General features: G+C 36.1%; 1 protein-coding gene across 4 annotated transcripts in view; it reads right to left on the bottom strand.

Moving 5' to 3' along the window:
• The window catches only part of LAMA2 (laminin subunit alpha 2), a 379,619-nt gene that overhangs the window by 33,448 nt on the left and 328,435 nt on the right, over positions 1-17,736 (bottom strand). For all 4 annotated transcript variants that reach the window (XM_083831898.1, XM_083831897.1, XM_083831896.1 and 1 more), the window contains exons 44-49: positions 15,442-15,596; positions 13,724-13,867; positions 12,704-12,837; positions 7,326-7,485; positions 2,922-3,046; positions 665-827 (exon numbers count right to left, since the gene is read on the bottom strand). In XM_083831898.1, coding sequence (XP_083688024.1) covers positions 665-827; positions 2,922-3,046; positions 7,326-7,485; positions 12,704-12,837; positions 13,724-13,867; positions 15,442-15,596 — 881 coding nt within the window. The remainder of the gene's footprint in view (positions 1-664; positions 828-2,921; positions 3,047-7,325; positions 7,486-12,703; positions 12,838-13,723; positions 13,868-15,441; positions 15,597-17,736) is intronic.

Below are 17,736 nucleotides of genomic sequence, written 5' to 3'. Positions count from 1 at the left end.
TTCCCAGTCAGACTTACAAATCAGTCTAGATCAGAGATACTGAAACTGAGTTACTCCCAATTCACATGAGAATCCAGCCGGATGTTTTTATAACTTTTCCCATTATCCACACACATTTGATAATGCATACAAATTAAAATCCTGAGTACCTTTATAACTAATGTTTCTAGTCTCTCTTTTAGCAGTAAAAGGCACAATTTGTAAATCTCATAAAAAATGTCATCACCATCACACACTGTTGCACCATTCAGTTCCCCTTTAATACCACTCACATTATAAACAAACTTTTTCGATAGATTAGTAGGACTTCCATCTAAGAGTTGTCTCTTTCCATATTCTCCTTCTCCCTGCTTCCTCTTATGATATTTTAAACTATAAAAGTATAACCATAACTGGCAGTGTCTGTACAGGTAAATATTTGGGATAAATGTATTAATCATTAATAATTTCAGAAAAGCTGGGATTTAACAACTGGATGTGCTCACAAGTCTGTTAACCCTAGGCAGGCAGCTTGCACACTGTAACATTGTCTGTCTTCACTTGGATATCAAACAGCATCATACCAGGACAGTGCTAGATTCAATTTCTGTCTTCTAATTTCTAAGCCATTGTAAAGATGGCATGAAATCTGTAAGGAGTGTGGAGGTTAATTGTTTGTTCTTACCAAGTCCTCAGTAGCAAGATACATCAGCAAGGCATTGGACGAGAAGGTCCTGAATTTGAACATGACTGTGGAAATATTAGGGTTCCAGCGAATCGGGCGGCTCACCACTGCATAGCTGTCGCCATCGAACTGGACTGTCCCTTCACCATCTGCCACCTGCGGGCTGAAAAGGGGCAATTTCAACCAGTTTCCTTTGCCATGTGAGGTTAAAGAGAAAAAAAGAAGTGTGGGGGAGAGGGGGAAAGGGAAGTGGGAAGGAGCAAGGGGCAAGATGTCATCTTTCGGGTGTCTTCCTGAACTTGGTTTGATTCTATATCAAACCCACATTCTGACAAGTGGGGCTGTTAGGTCAGCTCAGCTTACTAACTGTCCAACAAGAAAGCACTTTTGGGCCTGTTGTACATATCTTGGGGTCTATAACAAGTCATTTTGCAATCTTCAGTATAAAATAGCATTTATGTAATAAGTCCTGGTTTTGTTACTGCTAGTGTCTCTACAACTTCTGGAGGGCGCCAGAGTGAAAACCCTGGAAATTGTGATTCTTTGTTTACCCACAAACTACAAACACCGCAAGAGGAGAAGCATCAGTCCCTCCACAGACTTTTGGCATTCTTGTCATGAAAGAGCAGAAAAGATGAAGCTCTGAGATTGTTTAATATATTTCTTATGATGGACTCTTGTTCATCTCTGTGACACAGATCAGACAGCTGCAAGACAGTAATCTTTCAGTTAATCAGAAACATAATTATAGTTGAACAAGGGATATACATGTGGAATACTGGCTATGGGCATGTTTTTCATTTAACTTAACACACATACAATGATGTTGAATGTAGCTCTCTTGCCCTACATAGCTACATTTAACAGTAAGTTTTTGCAAATAGATTCTGCTGGAGAACTGGACTCTTTCTGATACTGGAACGTTGGGTTAAGGTAAAAGGGAGCTTTTAATACAGTTTTTCATGAATTTTAAGTCTAGTATTCTTTTTATCAATCTTTCTCCCACTCACCCAGCTCCAAGCTAGTAGATCTACATTATCACTAATGAATGAGAAAATTAAGTTTAGGCAGAGATCCACATAAAGTTCAGGTACCTCCACTACGACTTGCTCAGAACTGAAATGCATATACCCATCATCATGATCCTTAAGTTTTGACCTAAGCATCAAGGGCCTACATTTGTTATTCCCAAATTTGTTTCTGTTCACAGCTGTTCATTTCTAAAGAACTAAGACTTAGCAGGTTTTCAAACTAGGCTGCTGTTTGAAAACTAGTCTACTCTTAACCTCTCTGACTGAGTCTACAGTTATTTTACTTAACACAGCATGAGCTCTATACGATATATTGACACTGCCAAATTCACTAAAAAACAAGAGTATGTAAGAGGACAATGATGCTTCCATGCAATTGGTTACTGTGAAAGCCACGAACCAGGATGTGAGAGATGCAGAATCACTCTTCTTTACACAAGTCCCAGAACTATGCCATAGTATCAGGTGGTGCCTCTGGATGGGGTTCCTCACAAGTGTGGCTTTTGACGATGAGGTATGGCACAGAAACATGTTTGAGATTAGCTCAGTGGAAAATGGGAAAGAAGATGGGTCGCAACTCTTCAAGGACAAGGACACACCAGAAAGGAAGTAACTTATTTTGTTGCAAAAATTCCTGAAAAGAGTTCTGAGCCTATATATATGTGACTCCTGGTCCTGTCCAGATAGGTCATTTACCTACCTTACCTGGAACCACAGGCCACTGACAGGACAGGATATCTCTTTCTCTTTTGAGAAAACAAAAAGCTTTCCCCTTTGGTGTCTCTACTCACTCACAGTGGTGGCTGTGAATGCCACTCTGAGGCATCTGACCCTGCCCTGTGCTGCATGATGTGCAGGCACACACACCACTGCTGCAAAACCCTATCCATATGCCAGACTCTGTCCTACTGTAGATCTCACACTCTCTCATGTTTTGACTAATCCCGGCCACTGGTTAGGTGGAGTCTTTGCACCACAGCACTATTACACCATCTGAATTCTGTTAAGACACTGACCACATTACAACTCAAATCCATTGCTTCACTGCTTGATATAACTGCAATCTAACTTTGTATTTCCTATAACTCTCAGCTTAGTGTACAGCTCATAGGTGTCCATTGGAACTTGATGGCTGCTGCAGAATTTCCTACTGCTTACAACAGACTGTAGCATCCCCACGGACAGGTTCACAAAGGACCATAAGAAGCAGTCAGTGCATTACCTACCTGACAGCACACCCTTTGCAGTCTCCCTCTATATCCCTGAAATTCCACAGTCCTATGGGTTTGCTGTCTAGAAAGGTCTCACCCATGCAGCCAGTGAAAGTGGTGACTCTTACAGCATCTGACTTCTGTAACAGAGAACACAAACATCTTTAGAACTCAATGAAACAACCTACCATGTCTAAAAGCATAACTAGTATGAAAGTCACAAATACCAGAAGATGCTTCTTATTATTTTAAATATTAAGAGTAATATTTAATCTACTTAATGCTATAGAACAATTGAACAGCTAAAATGTGAGGTATATTTTGTATCAGTCAGAACGGAAAAGTCCATTTATTTGAGACCCAGGGGAAGGCCTATGCAGAATGATTCCTGGAGAATGAGAAGCTGCCCTGGCTTCTACATCATCACCATCTTCTGGTCATTTGGAGAGCTGTCTGCTTGCAGTAGTCCCACAGTAGAATCTTTTTGAGGTCTATCTGTGTTTTTGTTTAAGACATCAAGTAAAGAGCTATGAGGAATCTTGCCCACAATACAATTAGCAAAACGTTCCTATTGTACTTCTCAAAAGCCTTGAAATTCAGCAGACCATCCAAGCTAAAAGACCGAATGTGAACTCAGCTGGCTACACCTGTAAAGGTCATGCTGAATTTTGGATGCTGAAAGAAGTGCAGACGGCAAAGTGATTAAAACTTTTAACACATCAAAACTCATCAAGCTTGGGTCACACACATGGGGGATAATGCTTGTTTGATGGTAGTATGGTACTACATAGCAGTACACAGAGTACTCACCTAAGAAAGATCTTTCTAAAAATACCTGGTTTCATTTAAATTTCACTTCATCAATATGAACTGATTGAAAATCTATATATTTAGCTATTTGAGATAGATGAGCACCTGCTGTTTTCCACATGGCAATTATGAATATTAAGATCTTGCAAGAGAATATGGAGAAGTGCAACTTGAAAATACAAGCAGAAGTATGACGCAAAAGACTTAATGTGCTGTTGATATTTCCCAGCATAATTGGGAAGGTTTTAATTAGTAACAAGTATGAACTTAATGTCACTTCTGAGAAAATCATGACATCTATGCATCATAGTCTTCTACTACTCAAGTCAAATGAAAGATGTTTTTAAAAACTGAAAATGAGCATTCTTTCTGAACACATTGCAAAAAAACTTGCAAAAAGGGATGTAGCTGAAACTCTAAGGACAAATCTAATGCCTATCTCATCATGCAGCCCAAAACCCAATAATATGAAAAGATTTAAAAAATATCAGTGACCTTGACAAATGCCCAAAACATTCACAGTTTTAGAAAAGATTCTTAGTTTAACACTTCATTTTGAAAACTTGACAAATCTACCATATGATGACAAGCATTCAAAAAAAAAAAAGAATGTTATTATATATTTTTTTATTCATTTGGCATCTGATTTTCTGCAGCATCTATAGTTTCTGTTCTGGTTCAACACTGCACCTCACTCTTGATCCTAGAACCATCTTACATGCTGAAATGTGCTCAGTATCCACCTGTGCCTCACTGTACCTAACTAAAGCAAGTAAAGGGTTCAGACATTACTACTACATTACTACGTCCCAAGCCCTTTTGTTTAACAAGATTCATGAAGAGCCCTTGAACCCTTTTCCCTCTAGAGATTCTTTGCCATTTTTATATTTCTAACTTTTTCTTAAATACAGCTTCATGAAGCTTCATCAGTAAGTAATTCTTGTTGACTGAGTGCTATTCAAATAATGTTAGTATTTAAATAATAAATAAAACTCCAAGTAAATACCAATAATATTAAATAATAAAACTGAAATAGTAGTCATCATATATAATGTTAAATATTTTGAAACCCAACCTAAATTAAGTAAGATGACCTTTGTTAGGGGGTTTGATATTTTGTTGGAGCGGTAGGTATCAGCTTTGGGGCCTGGTTACTCAAATAATAGATACAATCACTCTTTACACCTTTGCCGCACTTTGCAATACTAAGAGCACTTTATGTAACAATAAAATATTTATAAAACTTAAATGTAGAGATGACTTCAAGTAAAACACACATTTTTTATTAGCCTAATGTGACAAATTTGCTTCGGAAGTTTGGACTAGGCATAAGACTACTTTATGCCACGAAACAGAACAGCAGTTGCTGTATTACTGTAACATCTCTGATTCTCTCGATTCTTAAAGGAAACATAAGATTTTTTTTTCAAAGTAGAATTCATGTCAAATCTCTGGAAGTTTGATGTTCTAGACCTGTGCATATATAAATGGTGCTATTATACTTCAGTACTTGCCCCACTTGTGCTCTGCTAACTCATGAGTGAAATCTAAAATAGCATTCAAATAAGACTTGAGTTTGGGTTGGCATTTGAGTTTGAAGTTTCATGACTCCTCCAATGGATCACCCAAAGATAACAGGCCAAAAACCACTTGACCACTTATTTTCTACAGTCTCAACTGATTCAATGAAATTTAAATAATTTATTAACCAAAGTCTCAAGTGTTTTTCTAAATGTGGAACAATGACATTATTTTTTAAAATCATAATTCTGGCATTTATGATTGTTACCTGATCGATCCAGTCTATCTTCCTGAGCTAGCAGTCAGACTCTGACAGTTGGGTAGGCATAAACATCCCCATAGACTCTATGGACTTGTGTGCATTTGAGTCTTTGGTCATTATAGCTATACAAAACACTGCAAGCAATGAACAGTCCCAATTCTGCTCAGTGGAGTGTTTATTCCACTGAGTTATCATGGCAAGTAAGAAATGGTACATAATGCCAATGTAATTAAATTTGTTACTGGTGAAAACAGCAGTACAAACTATCATTTACTGAACATAAAAAAATAACTACCAAGAATGTAAGAGAACTGAGAAGAATTATTAGGTGTGAGAGATCAACCACCTCTTCCTGCTTTATTTCCATTGCCTTTGAAAAAGCAGATCAGAGGTACAGAGAACAGAGAGCCAGTGAGGCCATTCTCATTTGCAAGGGTTGCTGATCTCTGCAGTATAGAGCTGCTTTTAGCAACTGATGATTCAGTAATTTGTAGAAATATGTTTCAAGGGTTCTTGTTTATGGCTTACAGAATAAAGCAAACACCTTTAGTTGTAGATAGAAAGCTGGAAGGTAGAGAGCAAACCAGGCTGCAAGGAGAACATAGGAAAAGACGACAGAAACTTTGCTCTTTCTAATACATAATGAGCTATGAGTTTGTTCAAGTTTGAAAATGACTGTGCTGCAAAACGTATGGCTATCTTTTAAGATAAAGCTGACTACAAGACACTGATTTCAAGTAAGTAGAATCTACATTTTCTATTTCTCTTGTATTCTCTTATTTTCTCTCTGTCTTGAAAAGTGGTATGTGCAGCCAAATAGTTCTCTGTTTCCCATTTGAACTGGAACATCTATACACATATTCCCAGACCAGAACAATCTAGAAAGTTGAAATTTCTAAAATATAGAAAGTTGAACCATAAAATATTGTGTTGCTTCAATATTCAAGGACATGTAAAAACTTAGTTCAAAAAAAGTTCCTTAAGTTCACCGATTGGGAATGTTTAAATGTTATCTTTTTTTTTTTTTTTCCTGTTAAATTATTTTTTTTGGTAATGTTAAGATGTTCAACTTTAAAAAACTCAAAATATCAATTAGGAACAAAACTATTCTGTAAAGAATTTCACTGGAACATATATGTTAATTGCTACTTATTGGAGAACATTTTTACTGAAAGATTTTCATTCATTTTATTTGGCATAAATCTTATATTCATTCCCATTAAGTTAAGCCGTGTACAAGCAGTCACCAGAAAAATAAATGGGCAAAAGGAAGAGAAAACAGATCAGGGATCAGATGCAGGTAGCAGTTTAAAAGAAAGGTTGTACAGCAGAAAAACAGGAACAAAAATGAAGAAAATAAAGCAAAACCACCAAAACTAGACTGCAAAGGAGGAAGCAATACTGAAGGTACATGAAAAAAATACTGAATGCAAAGAAATATATATTGTTATATGCATTGTTAGGAGACCAGGAATGTAAGGAAACAGAAATGATTTCCTGTCACTATGACACCAAAAGCCTGTTGGGGCAGCAATGCAAAAGCAAAGCATCCAGCTACCCAGCGGGAATTAGTTGTTTGGGCTAAACAATAATGGACCACTGCAGCCAGCCACCCAGCTTCTGATCAGAAGTTACAGGATGGACAGAGAAACTTCAGGTCTTCACACCTACATCTCTAGGCAAACCCTAATCTTTCAAGAGCACATGTGCTACTAAAGCACTTCCTACAGCGACTCCAACACACTAAAGCTTATTATTTTTACTGTAAGAAATAATGGAAAGTGTCCACATAAATAATAATTTAATACACTAATACAATACATTACCTTTATTTTTCCAGTTAAGCCTCCAACAAACAGCATAGCATTAGCATCTACATCCAGAATGGTATATCCAGGTGGAGAGACAGCACTGAATGTGGCTGGCACAATGCTGGCTTTGGGACCATCCAGAGCTCGCACTGATATAGTGCCATTTTTCCCAGTCCTAGACATTTGAACAAAATAAATAAGACACACGGAGTCAATAGTTAAACCAAATACAACAAAAAGTTTCTTTTGGATGGCATCTTTGAATACAAATCAGTAATACACGTCTCTATATGTTTAATTTTGATATAAGTGAACAGACTCTTTTGTCTTTGTAAGTTAAAAACAGCTTTTTTTTTTCTTTTTTTTTTTTCTTCACTTCTATCCCCCTTATGCAAAAAATTCAATATACAGATGAAGTGGAAGTTTCATTAATTAAAACAAGAAACCTTTTTTTTTCTTTCTTTCTTTCTCCAATGTTGTGATGAAATTAGACCTCAGTAATTGTTTCTTGACATAACAAATGAGGTAGGCAAGGATCCAAATTAAATTTTTGAATTTTTTAAGATTTATTAGGCTATTTTTGCAATAAAATGAATGATCAAGTGACAAAGTACTTCAGTTTGCTTCACTGTGATGCACAGAGTTTGCACTTTCTACGTGGAGCTCTTTGCTTATCAAACAGGCACAAACCCCAGTGGTTGGTATTGTCCTCTACAAACCACATCAAATATTGATTATAACAATAACAATAAAGGGATTTACCATTTGTTAATAGTATCTGCAGCAGTTCTTTTTCTACTCCTTAGGTCATTATGTTATTATAGTGCCTGGCATGGAAAGAATTGACTGCTGGAGTTTTACAACAGAAGGAACAGAACGTGGAGAGAGATGATTCAGGTACATTGAAAGTTATTTGAAAGAAAACTTTGAAAAATTTTGAATCTCTTGCAGTTAACTTCTGTAATATTTTACTATCTTATAGGTATGGATAGTAGCTTTTATTCTGAAGCAAACTATTAGGCATTTATGGACACGCCACAAATTATTGGTTCCTCTCAGACAGTTGGAACACAACCAACTCACATAATTTCTTATCAGGCCATTATATGATTGTAGAAAACAGCAAGGAGTGTGAGACAAATCCTATCATGTGCAGATGAAGTACCTAGTATGTTCATTAATGTACTGGAGGAGTGGCTGGGAGATGAGGTAGGCAGAGGGAGACCATGTACTGTGGATATATGGATGGAAACTTTGGAAATGGCTGCTTTATCTCATTTTTAATAGGACATCAGATTTCACATGATTATTGCCAAGTTAATTTGGAAATTCCTAACACAGATGCCTAATCTTGCAACCCTAATCAGCACTGAAAGATTCATCATTACAGAGAACTTTTAAAACGTATATGCTTGATAATTAATACAGAAATACACTTTTAAATAAAGCTTATTTTCTTCATTTTTTTTCCATATCAGTTTACAATGCGTGTATACCTGTGAAGAGTGACGATACTTTTTTTAGATGACCTGCTGTATTTTGTTGGCTACTTATTTATACTCTAAAAATTAAACACTACCTGTTCTCAAGCTAAAACAAACAAACAAACAAACAAAACACAACACAAAAAACAAAATCACCCAAAAACCAGAAGAAATTGAGAGTTGTCTTATGAAATATCACATCACTGGAAATAAGTAATTCAAAGAAAAAAAAAAAAGAAAATAAAAGGTTTTAGTTTAGTTGTGACAGTCTGACAGTCATGTGTCAGTCATGATAAATTTCTCCTCAATTGTGAAGCAGGGTTGCAAATTATTTTGAGGATTTCCATTCAATGGGAAATATCTTTTTGAATCTATGCCATCTTGTCTGCCCTGGAGACAGGGAGATCAAGGCTTTCAACGTGAAAACCACACATTTGCAGAGAAATACAGGAGCTTTTCAATCACTTCTAGCTTGATCTGGCAACCCTGGAAACAACATAGATGGGATTCTCAGGGAATCTCCTAAATGACATCTGGGGTATGTGAACACAGAGTTACTTCCAGTCATTTTAAAGTAGTGGGCTAAAGCAATCCACATTCTTCTAAATGATTTGTTGTTGTCGCAAATTCCTTTTAATGACAATATTTTACCTTTTATTCCTAAATCAACTGAATGCTAAGTAGAGAGCTTTTTATGCAACAGAAATTCCAAATTTTTATTTTATTTTTTCCAGAAGGTTTATTGATGTGAAGCCTTCTAAAGGACTTCAAAATATAGTTCTCAATGTAGTAATTGTTGAAAGACTAACAGTTACTAGAGACTTTTACTGAACTGCTTATGTTTGATGTTCTCTGAAAGAAAGTCATTAGCACTTTCAATCTCTATTGTGCTGCAATTACGATTCAGTGAAACTAGTTTAAAAGCATCCAAGTGCAATAACATAGAAGTCACTGAGCAGATTGACACTTTTTAGGGTGCCTAATATGTCACAAATAGCATGGGTGTCTTTAATCTTCAAACAGATTGAAAGACTAATGACAGAGTCTCTTCCATAAATAATTCTCTCTTATTTAGGGAGGACAACTGAGCTTGAAGAAAGAACTTGGCTACCTTCACAGCAAAACGACATTGGTGTCCAATGCACAACAAGTTATCAGGTTAGAAAATACTGTTCTAGTGAGAGTCAGTTCTTGCAAAACCGGTGGATTAAAGATGTACCAGTGCTGAGTGGCTGATCATCTGAAAAATTTTTACAATAGCATGCATGCAGGATATGCTCGTTACGAGATGCGTGATGCAAATGAGATGACTTTTGCAAGTCATCAACATTAGATTACAGAATACCATGAAGAAATCTCTGCTCCTTGATCCCTTGAGAGCAAAGAAAACCTTTACTAGAAAGTATGACTTAGATTTACTACAGTAGTTTACGACTGAATTCTTGCCGAGCTGGGCTGGATGTGTTTACTATGAACTTCTGATTCAACTGTCTTTCATCCTTAAAGGAAGGGTGCTGCTTAAACTCTGTCATTAACAATGATAATACTTATAGTGCACTTGATTAAAATCACAGCTAATCAGATTCTGCTCCTAATTGAAGCCTGCTGAAGTCAAGTGACATTGTTTCACTGATCTAGAGTGCCTCAAAAATACTCTAGCATGTATTTGATGGTTCCACAAAACTGACAGTTTGCATGTTGCAAGCTTGTCTCAAATCTTTTTTTTGCAAACTGTTTATGCCATATTTTCCTTCATTAATTGACACTTTGATTGATAGTAATTCTTGGTAAGATTTGCCTCTGTAACAGGTAAGTAACTCTGTGATAGTTAAGTTCCTGTACCAAAGTATAGGGAATTGCTTATTCCATAACCATATGCTACACTAATGGAATAAATAAATTTTACTTTAATTCCATACAAATAAAATTTAAAGGATTTCCATGATAACCTCTGCATATACAATAACAAGCAAAGTATTAGTATACTTTAAATAAAAAGGTGAGAAAAATTAAAAGCCTCCGAGAAAAACAGATGCAGTAATTATTAAATTGGTCTTAACAGATGGGAAATTTTGGCCCAGAAGTTAAAAGAACTGAATATCCCTGATCACTATTCAACAGTCAGCTGTTTCATATATAGACTTTACCCAATATACTGAATGATTTTGAGAATTTCATGACCTCTGTGCTACCACATCTTCACATGGCCTTTTGGGATCCTTGGTTAAAAACTGCTGTAAAAACCTTTAAACCTACCATATCATTATTAACATGTGTCAATGCATGTTGCCACTGAAATCCAACGCAAAATTCAGCAAGGCCAAAATTTCATTTTATGTCCCCCCGCTAAGTGGATGCCCTGCTCTGGCTGTTCTGACAGCTTACAGGTTGCTGAAAAAAATCTGTAGCTGCAACTGAGCAGAAATTTAGAGAAAAAAGGTGAGTGAATGAGATAAGTAAAACAATCCTACAGCTTATGAAGGGAGTCCAAGGAGAGTTATCAAATGGACTAAAACATTCAAAGTTGGAAAATCTTCAGTAAGGTACGTTATTTATGGTCTGCCTTAAGAATGCAAAATCAGTCCTGAGTTCTTTCGTCTTGATCCCACAAATCCAACTAATGACTCTGCAATGTAATTCTCCTGAATGAAGCTCTGTACTTCAGATTTGTGCAGCTGTAATTGTTCCAAATTGCTGATCCAGCAGTTTGTTTAAAACTAATGGCATGCATACCCTATATATCCAGAATAAGCAGTTTAATAGGCAATGTGCATTTGTTGGATGTGTGAATTTTCATACCATGTCCTGGCTCCATATTCTGCTGAAGCAGCCTTCTTGTAAATGGAAGTTTGGCATTACTGTGTCATGAACCTGCTTCAGTACGCGTAATATGAAATGACAAAGATTTCAACAATTCCTATTGTACCACAGTTTGCGTTTTCCAAGCAGTAAGGCTCTTCGTCAGGGAGTGTAGTGATAGGACAATGCATAATGGCTTTAAACTAAAAGAGAGCAGGTTTAGATTAGATATAAGGAAGAAATTCATCACTCAGAGAGTAGTGAAGCCCTGGCACAGGTTCCCCAGAGAAGCTGTGGGTGTCACATCCCTGGAAGTATTCAAGGCCAGGATGGATGGGGTTTTGGGCAAGCTGGTCTGGTGGGGGCAGGGGGTTTGGAACTTGATGGTCTTTAAGGTCCCTTCCAACCCAAACCATTCTACGATTTCATATTTCGAAAGCTCAAAAGCATTCAACAACTGATCTCACAGAAGTACAAAGTATAGTTTCCAGAATATTTTATCCTTGATCTTTTCATAAACTGTATCTTTTAAAATACCTCCAGTTTGAAGAGACATTCTAGCTATGGAAATGGCATTTTGAGTAAGGATCAAGATGCTGATGTATGACAGACCACCATTTGCAGTATTATATCAAGACCTGACATTCAGAAATTGTGCTGCTCTTTGAAATTGAAGGTGGAAAGAATAGTAGTTATCTGTTTGAGTGTCAAAACCTGTACTGATTTTTAAAGGATGCTAACTGAAGAAGAGAATTGATAGAGTGATAGGTAAAAAGAAGGGAATAGAAGCAGTCATAGATTGTTGATATTAGAGGGGAAATACATGATGAAAATAAATTCTTGATACAGAACAATTCATATTTCAATAGCAATTGTAGTGTATTCACTTTTGGTACTGTTGGGTGTAGGTTCAAAAGTTTCCACTAAACCAGCCTACCATTTCTCGTATTTATGACATCTTTTTTTTCAAAATAGATGTTTCAGAAGTAGTAAATACTTCCACAAACCTGAGACATGTGAACCCAAGGAGAGTGGATTGGAAACAGAACTTGCTTAATTTAGCCATTTTTTACTTAGGAGCCAAACCTTGGAAGTGAAATATATACTTGCCTAGAGGCTTCAATCCGGTACCAAAACCCATCATCAATGGTCAGATCTGGATACTCTACCCGTCCAACACCAGATCCCACATCCCACAGGAAGCTCACCTTGCCTTTGCGCATCTCTATGGCCAAGAAGTCAGTCTACATGGAAAATATGAAAATAGAAGCAATCTCATACTCTGATTAAAGGAAGCTCTCCAGAACTCTTCCCATTTCAGAAGGCATCAGAATGGAGCATCAGAAACCCGTATAAAATAAAGTATGAAAAATAACTCTCACAGTGACTAAGAATGGGATTGTTTTTTCCCTGCTTTCCTTGGTTCAAATAAGTCAAAGATGGCAAATGACTTCTGTTAGTGATATGCAGCAAATTGCTGCTAAGCATACAGAAATGTTAATATTGTAGACTCTAAGAGAAGGATTTAACTGAGACAAACATTATTTGTAAAACATCCATTGGATGGCAGAAACATGTCAGGATTCTAGGCTAATATATGATACCATCTAGCCTCTTCATTTTGTATTAGACAAATAAAATGTACAGTTCAAAATGTTAGAAATAGAATATTTTCCCCATTTACAGAATTATTATTGATTATTCTAGAGTGCTCATGGGAAACGGAGTCATTCATCATCATTATGCTTGCAGTTGTAGACGTGACTGAAAATTACAACAAATTTGAGCTTTGACAGATGCAAGATGATTAGCTACTTCTTTCCCAAGGGAAAACCTACAACCAATCCAAAGTTTACTCTGGTTGCACTGTGAATTTTAAAGTTCTAATGCAGTTCATGCAGAAGTCTCAGATTTCATATCTAATTACAAATATAAAAAAAAATTTGCTGATTGTATTTTAGAAGTCCTTATGTTAATACTAAACACAGTAAATGTCTGGTTTATCATAGGCCCTCAACTATTGCTTTGAAGCTTTGAGGAGGAAAAAATAAGCCTTTTTCATCTACTGTGTTTGTCAGTAATCTGATTTGATTGAGCAACGCTGACATGAAAAGCAGGAGACACACTTACAAACTTGGCACTTCCAAGGTAAAAAAGCAGATTGTCAGCAACTACAGTCTTCACATTGACAATGACAGTGTTGTACGTTCCCTTCTTTATTTCTGGTCTGTATGTGCGAATACAATTGCCTCCAGAAGACACGGACACTTTGATCTTCAAAAAAAGCAGAGCAGAAATAATTCAGTTTACTGCTTATTATTCCAGAAGTAACTTAAGAGGCTTCTAAATAACTATATATATATATATAGTTATTTTTCTTCTTCTTTACCATTTCTATGTTGTATGTAGCAGGGAGTTGCTTGGATATATATAGGGGGTAGAAATGGAATTTTCTTTTTGGGTTTGTTTCTTATATTTTGATTAAAAAGGCAATAAAAGCTCTTTTTGGCATTCAGGTGTGAAAGGACGAACTGTATGGATTAAAATAGCTAGAAGATTCACTGGTCTAACACAAGCAGCAGAGGAATTCTGACAGTGGAGATAGCCTATAACTAGAATATAATGCCAGGAAAATATGCAGTGCTCCTGAAGGAATTGCACACTGTTTTGGGGTAGACAAGAAGATCTATTTTTTCCTTGCAATATCTTTGATCATGCTAATTTAATACTCCTACAGTTTTTTTAAACCAACAGTTATGTCTATTGCTGTTACATCATAGCCCCTGATGAAGTCGGTATTCTTTACTAGGTTTAATTTCCACAGCTCAGGTGACATACACATTTGGACATATGTGCTACTTTCCTCAGGCTCTGAGCACAGATAAAAACAGTGTATTCACATGCTTTCATATTGCCAACATAGACATAATGACAGTCCAATGGTATTTCAATTCCAGCTAGACATGTTTATGTATTAGAGCAGATGTAAATAATGGTAGACTTGGTAAAAAGATCACTTTTGCTTATGGCAAACTTTGTCAAAAAGGAGATCCATTCTATGTCCAAACATGTTACTTTTTTAACTCAGAAATGGTGAGCAAGTAATTATTTTGAAACCTTCAGGCAGAAGACAAACGTAAGAAGAAAACAATTTCATCACTGTAACCTATCTTTATATTGTGAGCAAATCTCATTGAGTATATGCTATACACTTCCTTCCTGGGCTCCTGTAGGGTTTTGTTTTCTAATCTCTTTTTCAGGAAGTTTCCTTATGTACCATCTTCAAGAACTCTTTTTTTCCCCTTGTTACATTGTGTCACAAGCTGAATAACCTGCTATTAACCAGCTGATCGTCAAGTTTGGAGTATTACTGAATCAGGGAGATGGATACCACACTCGATAGCCAAACTAGAAAAACACTCTTAACCCAAGTTTGATTTATCAGAACTCCACATTCTCAGGTAATATAAGTTCTATGAAATGAAAATTGGGGCTTAATATCAGTTTTGAGGCAAAACAACAAATATTTTTGTTTTCACAACAAACAACGATGGGTGATTCTCCTGCTGTACTATCACCCACAGTACTTCTTAAATAATAACTTTTCCATAATCATTCCTACAGATGTCATCTGTTTAACTAGGGTGCATTTTAAATGAAGAAACAAGACACAGAGTGAAAATTATTGGAATATTCTCTGGTTATCTGAGAAATTATATTCCATTCCTTGCTTTTTCTACACATTTTTAGAATTAGAAAGTATTCAGCTCACGGAAAAGAAAGAGAAAATTCAAAAATAAACAAATAACAAAACTCAAAAGGTAATCTCATGGAGAAAAAGGGCTTACCGAATTAGCTTGCTTCCGAGCTTGGTTTATCAGCTCTTTTATCTGAGAAATGTTTTTCCCTAAGTTATCCTGAAGTTCTTTGATTGGCTTGAGTTTATCTAGTAAGCGATCTGCTTCTTTTTCTAGGTTTTTTATGCTGGAATCTGCATCAGCAACTTCATAAGAAAGAACAAGGCAGAATTTTAAAGTGAGGCCAGACAATAATTATAAATTGCAATAAAAAAAAAATATCCAGAAAATTCTGCACAAATACTCAGGCAATATTACATGCTAATATGAGATATACACTGACTAGGAAGCCACCTGAACAAAATAAGACCATTTAAGAATATTTAGAATCAAGATAAATTAGCAATAGTAGGAAATACAGATGTTAAAGCAGGATTTTTAAGCAGTAACTATGCCTCAGGTCAGGGTGACACTAATGGACAATATTTGCTATAGCATAATACAGTTATGCACTAAGTATTTACTTGCTTTTTCTAACTGTAGCTTTGAAGAAATATGCTAGATTAATGAAAACTTGTTAGTTTCCATTAGTAACTTCTGCAAAAGGGCTAGAGGACTATAGTTAATTCTTGAATTAACTTGATGTTAATTCATAAATTAACTACAATGGCAACAACTACAAGATGTTTTAATTCTGATCAGAAGCTTAAAATTCTGTATGCGTATTGAAAGCAGATAAAAAATGTGGCACTAAACTGCAAATATATATATATACATTTTTCTTTAAGTGAACTTAATGGTTTTACAAGGATATATATATATATATTTCCTTTAAGCTTCAAATGACTTTTTTGCCCTTCAACATACAACTAGTGAACCATGTCCTCTCTCTGACAATTCTTCCGAAGATGTAAGGATTGCAGCACTTGTTTAGCATGAGGGTATGGGATTGTGTGGATGACTGTGAAAGGCACAAATCAGATTTTACCAAAAGAATGTAGGTTGAAGGGGAATAATTATAATTATAAAAAAGTTGGATATTGCTTAGATAAAGCATGACAGTCTGTGTATCTAGTTTTCGAATACTAACCCAGACGCTGATACCAAACCTTCAAGATGTTTCTTAAGGTTTCATAAGTGAGACTAATTACCAAGCCACTTTATCTCAGAGCCTTCAAAAAGTAACTACTTGATTATTTTGATGAATGAGAAATGTGGAGCACCATGCAGAAGGTTTGGTGGCAAGCAGTGAAACATCATCTACTGGAAAAAGCACAATAAAAAAACGCAAAAAAGAGAACATACGTACTGATTCCTGCAGGCAAGACAAGGGGACAAAGAACAGAGAAAAAACAGAATACAACATAAGAAGATGTTCTGAAGATCTAAACACAAATGTAAATTAAGCGACAGGATTCTAGATCCAAGTGCCAAGAAATTGGTGCTTTTAGGCTGCTTCCCAGTTGTTTATCACTACCAAGCCAGATGTCATTACCTTGTAGATTGATTCCTAACCTGCCATAATATAACCACACTATTTCAATCGATAACTATTTTTCTTATTGTGTAAACTACTAGGGATCTCTCTGCCTGATGGAGTTCACACGTATTTCAGTTGATGAGGGATCAGGAACTTCCAATAGGAAGACAGTGACAAACAACCATTGGGACTAACTTTCACTGGTACAGCTAGAACTTCAAGAAGATATATGACTATAGAATGACACTGACAATCCTCCTACACCGGATGTTTTTAAGTGCCTAGCTTTGCCAAGCTGACCAAAACCTGGAGAGCAGAGAGTAGCTGAGAAGTTAGTCCTTCAGCAATTTTGTAAAGGTATTCAGGTTTTGTTGTCAGCTCGGTACACTCCTATATGATATGTTCTAATCATCTACCATAAAATACATTGTAATTTAGAATTCAACGTTATCCATCATACCCAAAGTGAAAACGCTAAAGCAATTGTCACTTCTGATAACAGGCTTCACTAACAACAGAAAAAAGAGCCCTAAAAAAAAACATACTTAGAATCTCTTTTTTATCTTTCTTAAGCGTCTTCAGTGCTCTACCAAAATAGTAACTTATATGACAGAAGTTATGCATTTCTCCCAGAAATGATTATCTGATTGACTGAAGGCTGGGTTAGTGCAGGAAATTTTACATGAATCAAGTGGTAAATTGTCAGTCAAAGGCAGATTCTTTAATTATTCACCTACCTAAATAGTTTAAAGAGCAGTCTGTGGAACAAATCTATCCACTACATGTTCATCCTGCTGATGCTAGCTTTTTTCTGCAACTACCAGCAGCAGTCTCTAAGATTTAAAAGTTATTCTTAAATGTTAAAC

Source organism: Anser anser (assembly GCF_964211835.1).
Source record: "Anser anser genome assembly, chromosome: 3".
Lineage (NCBI taxonomy): Eukaryota > Metazoa > Chordata > Aves > Anseriformes > Anatidae > Anser > Anser anser.
Note: the sequence above shows the minus strand (reverse complement) of the source record. Positions and strands in the feature narration are given on the sequence as shown.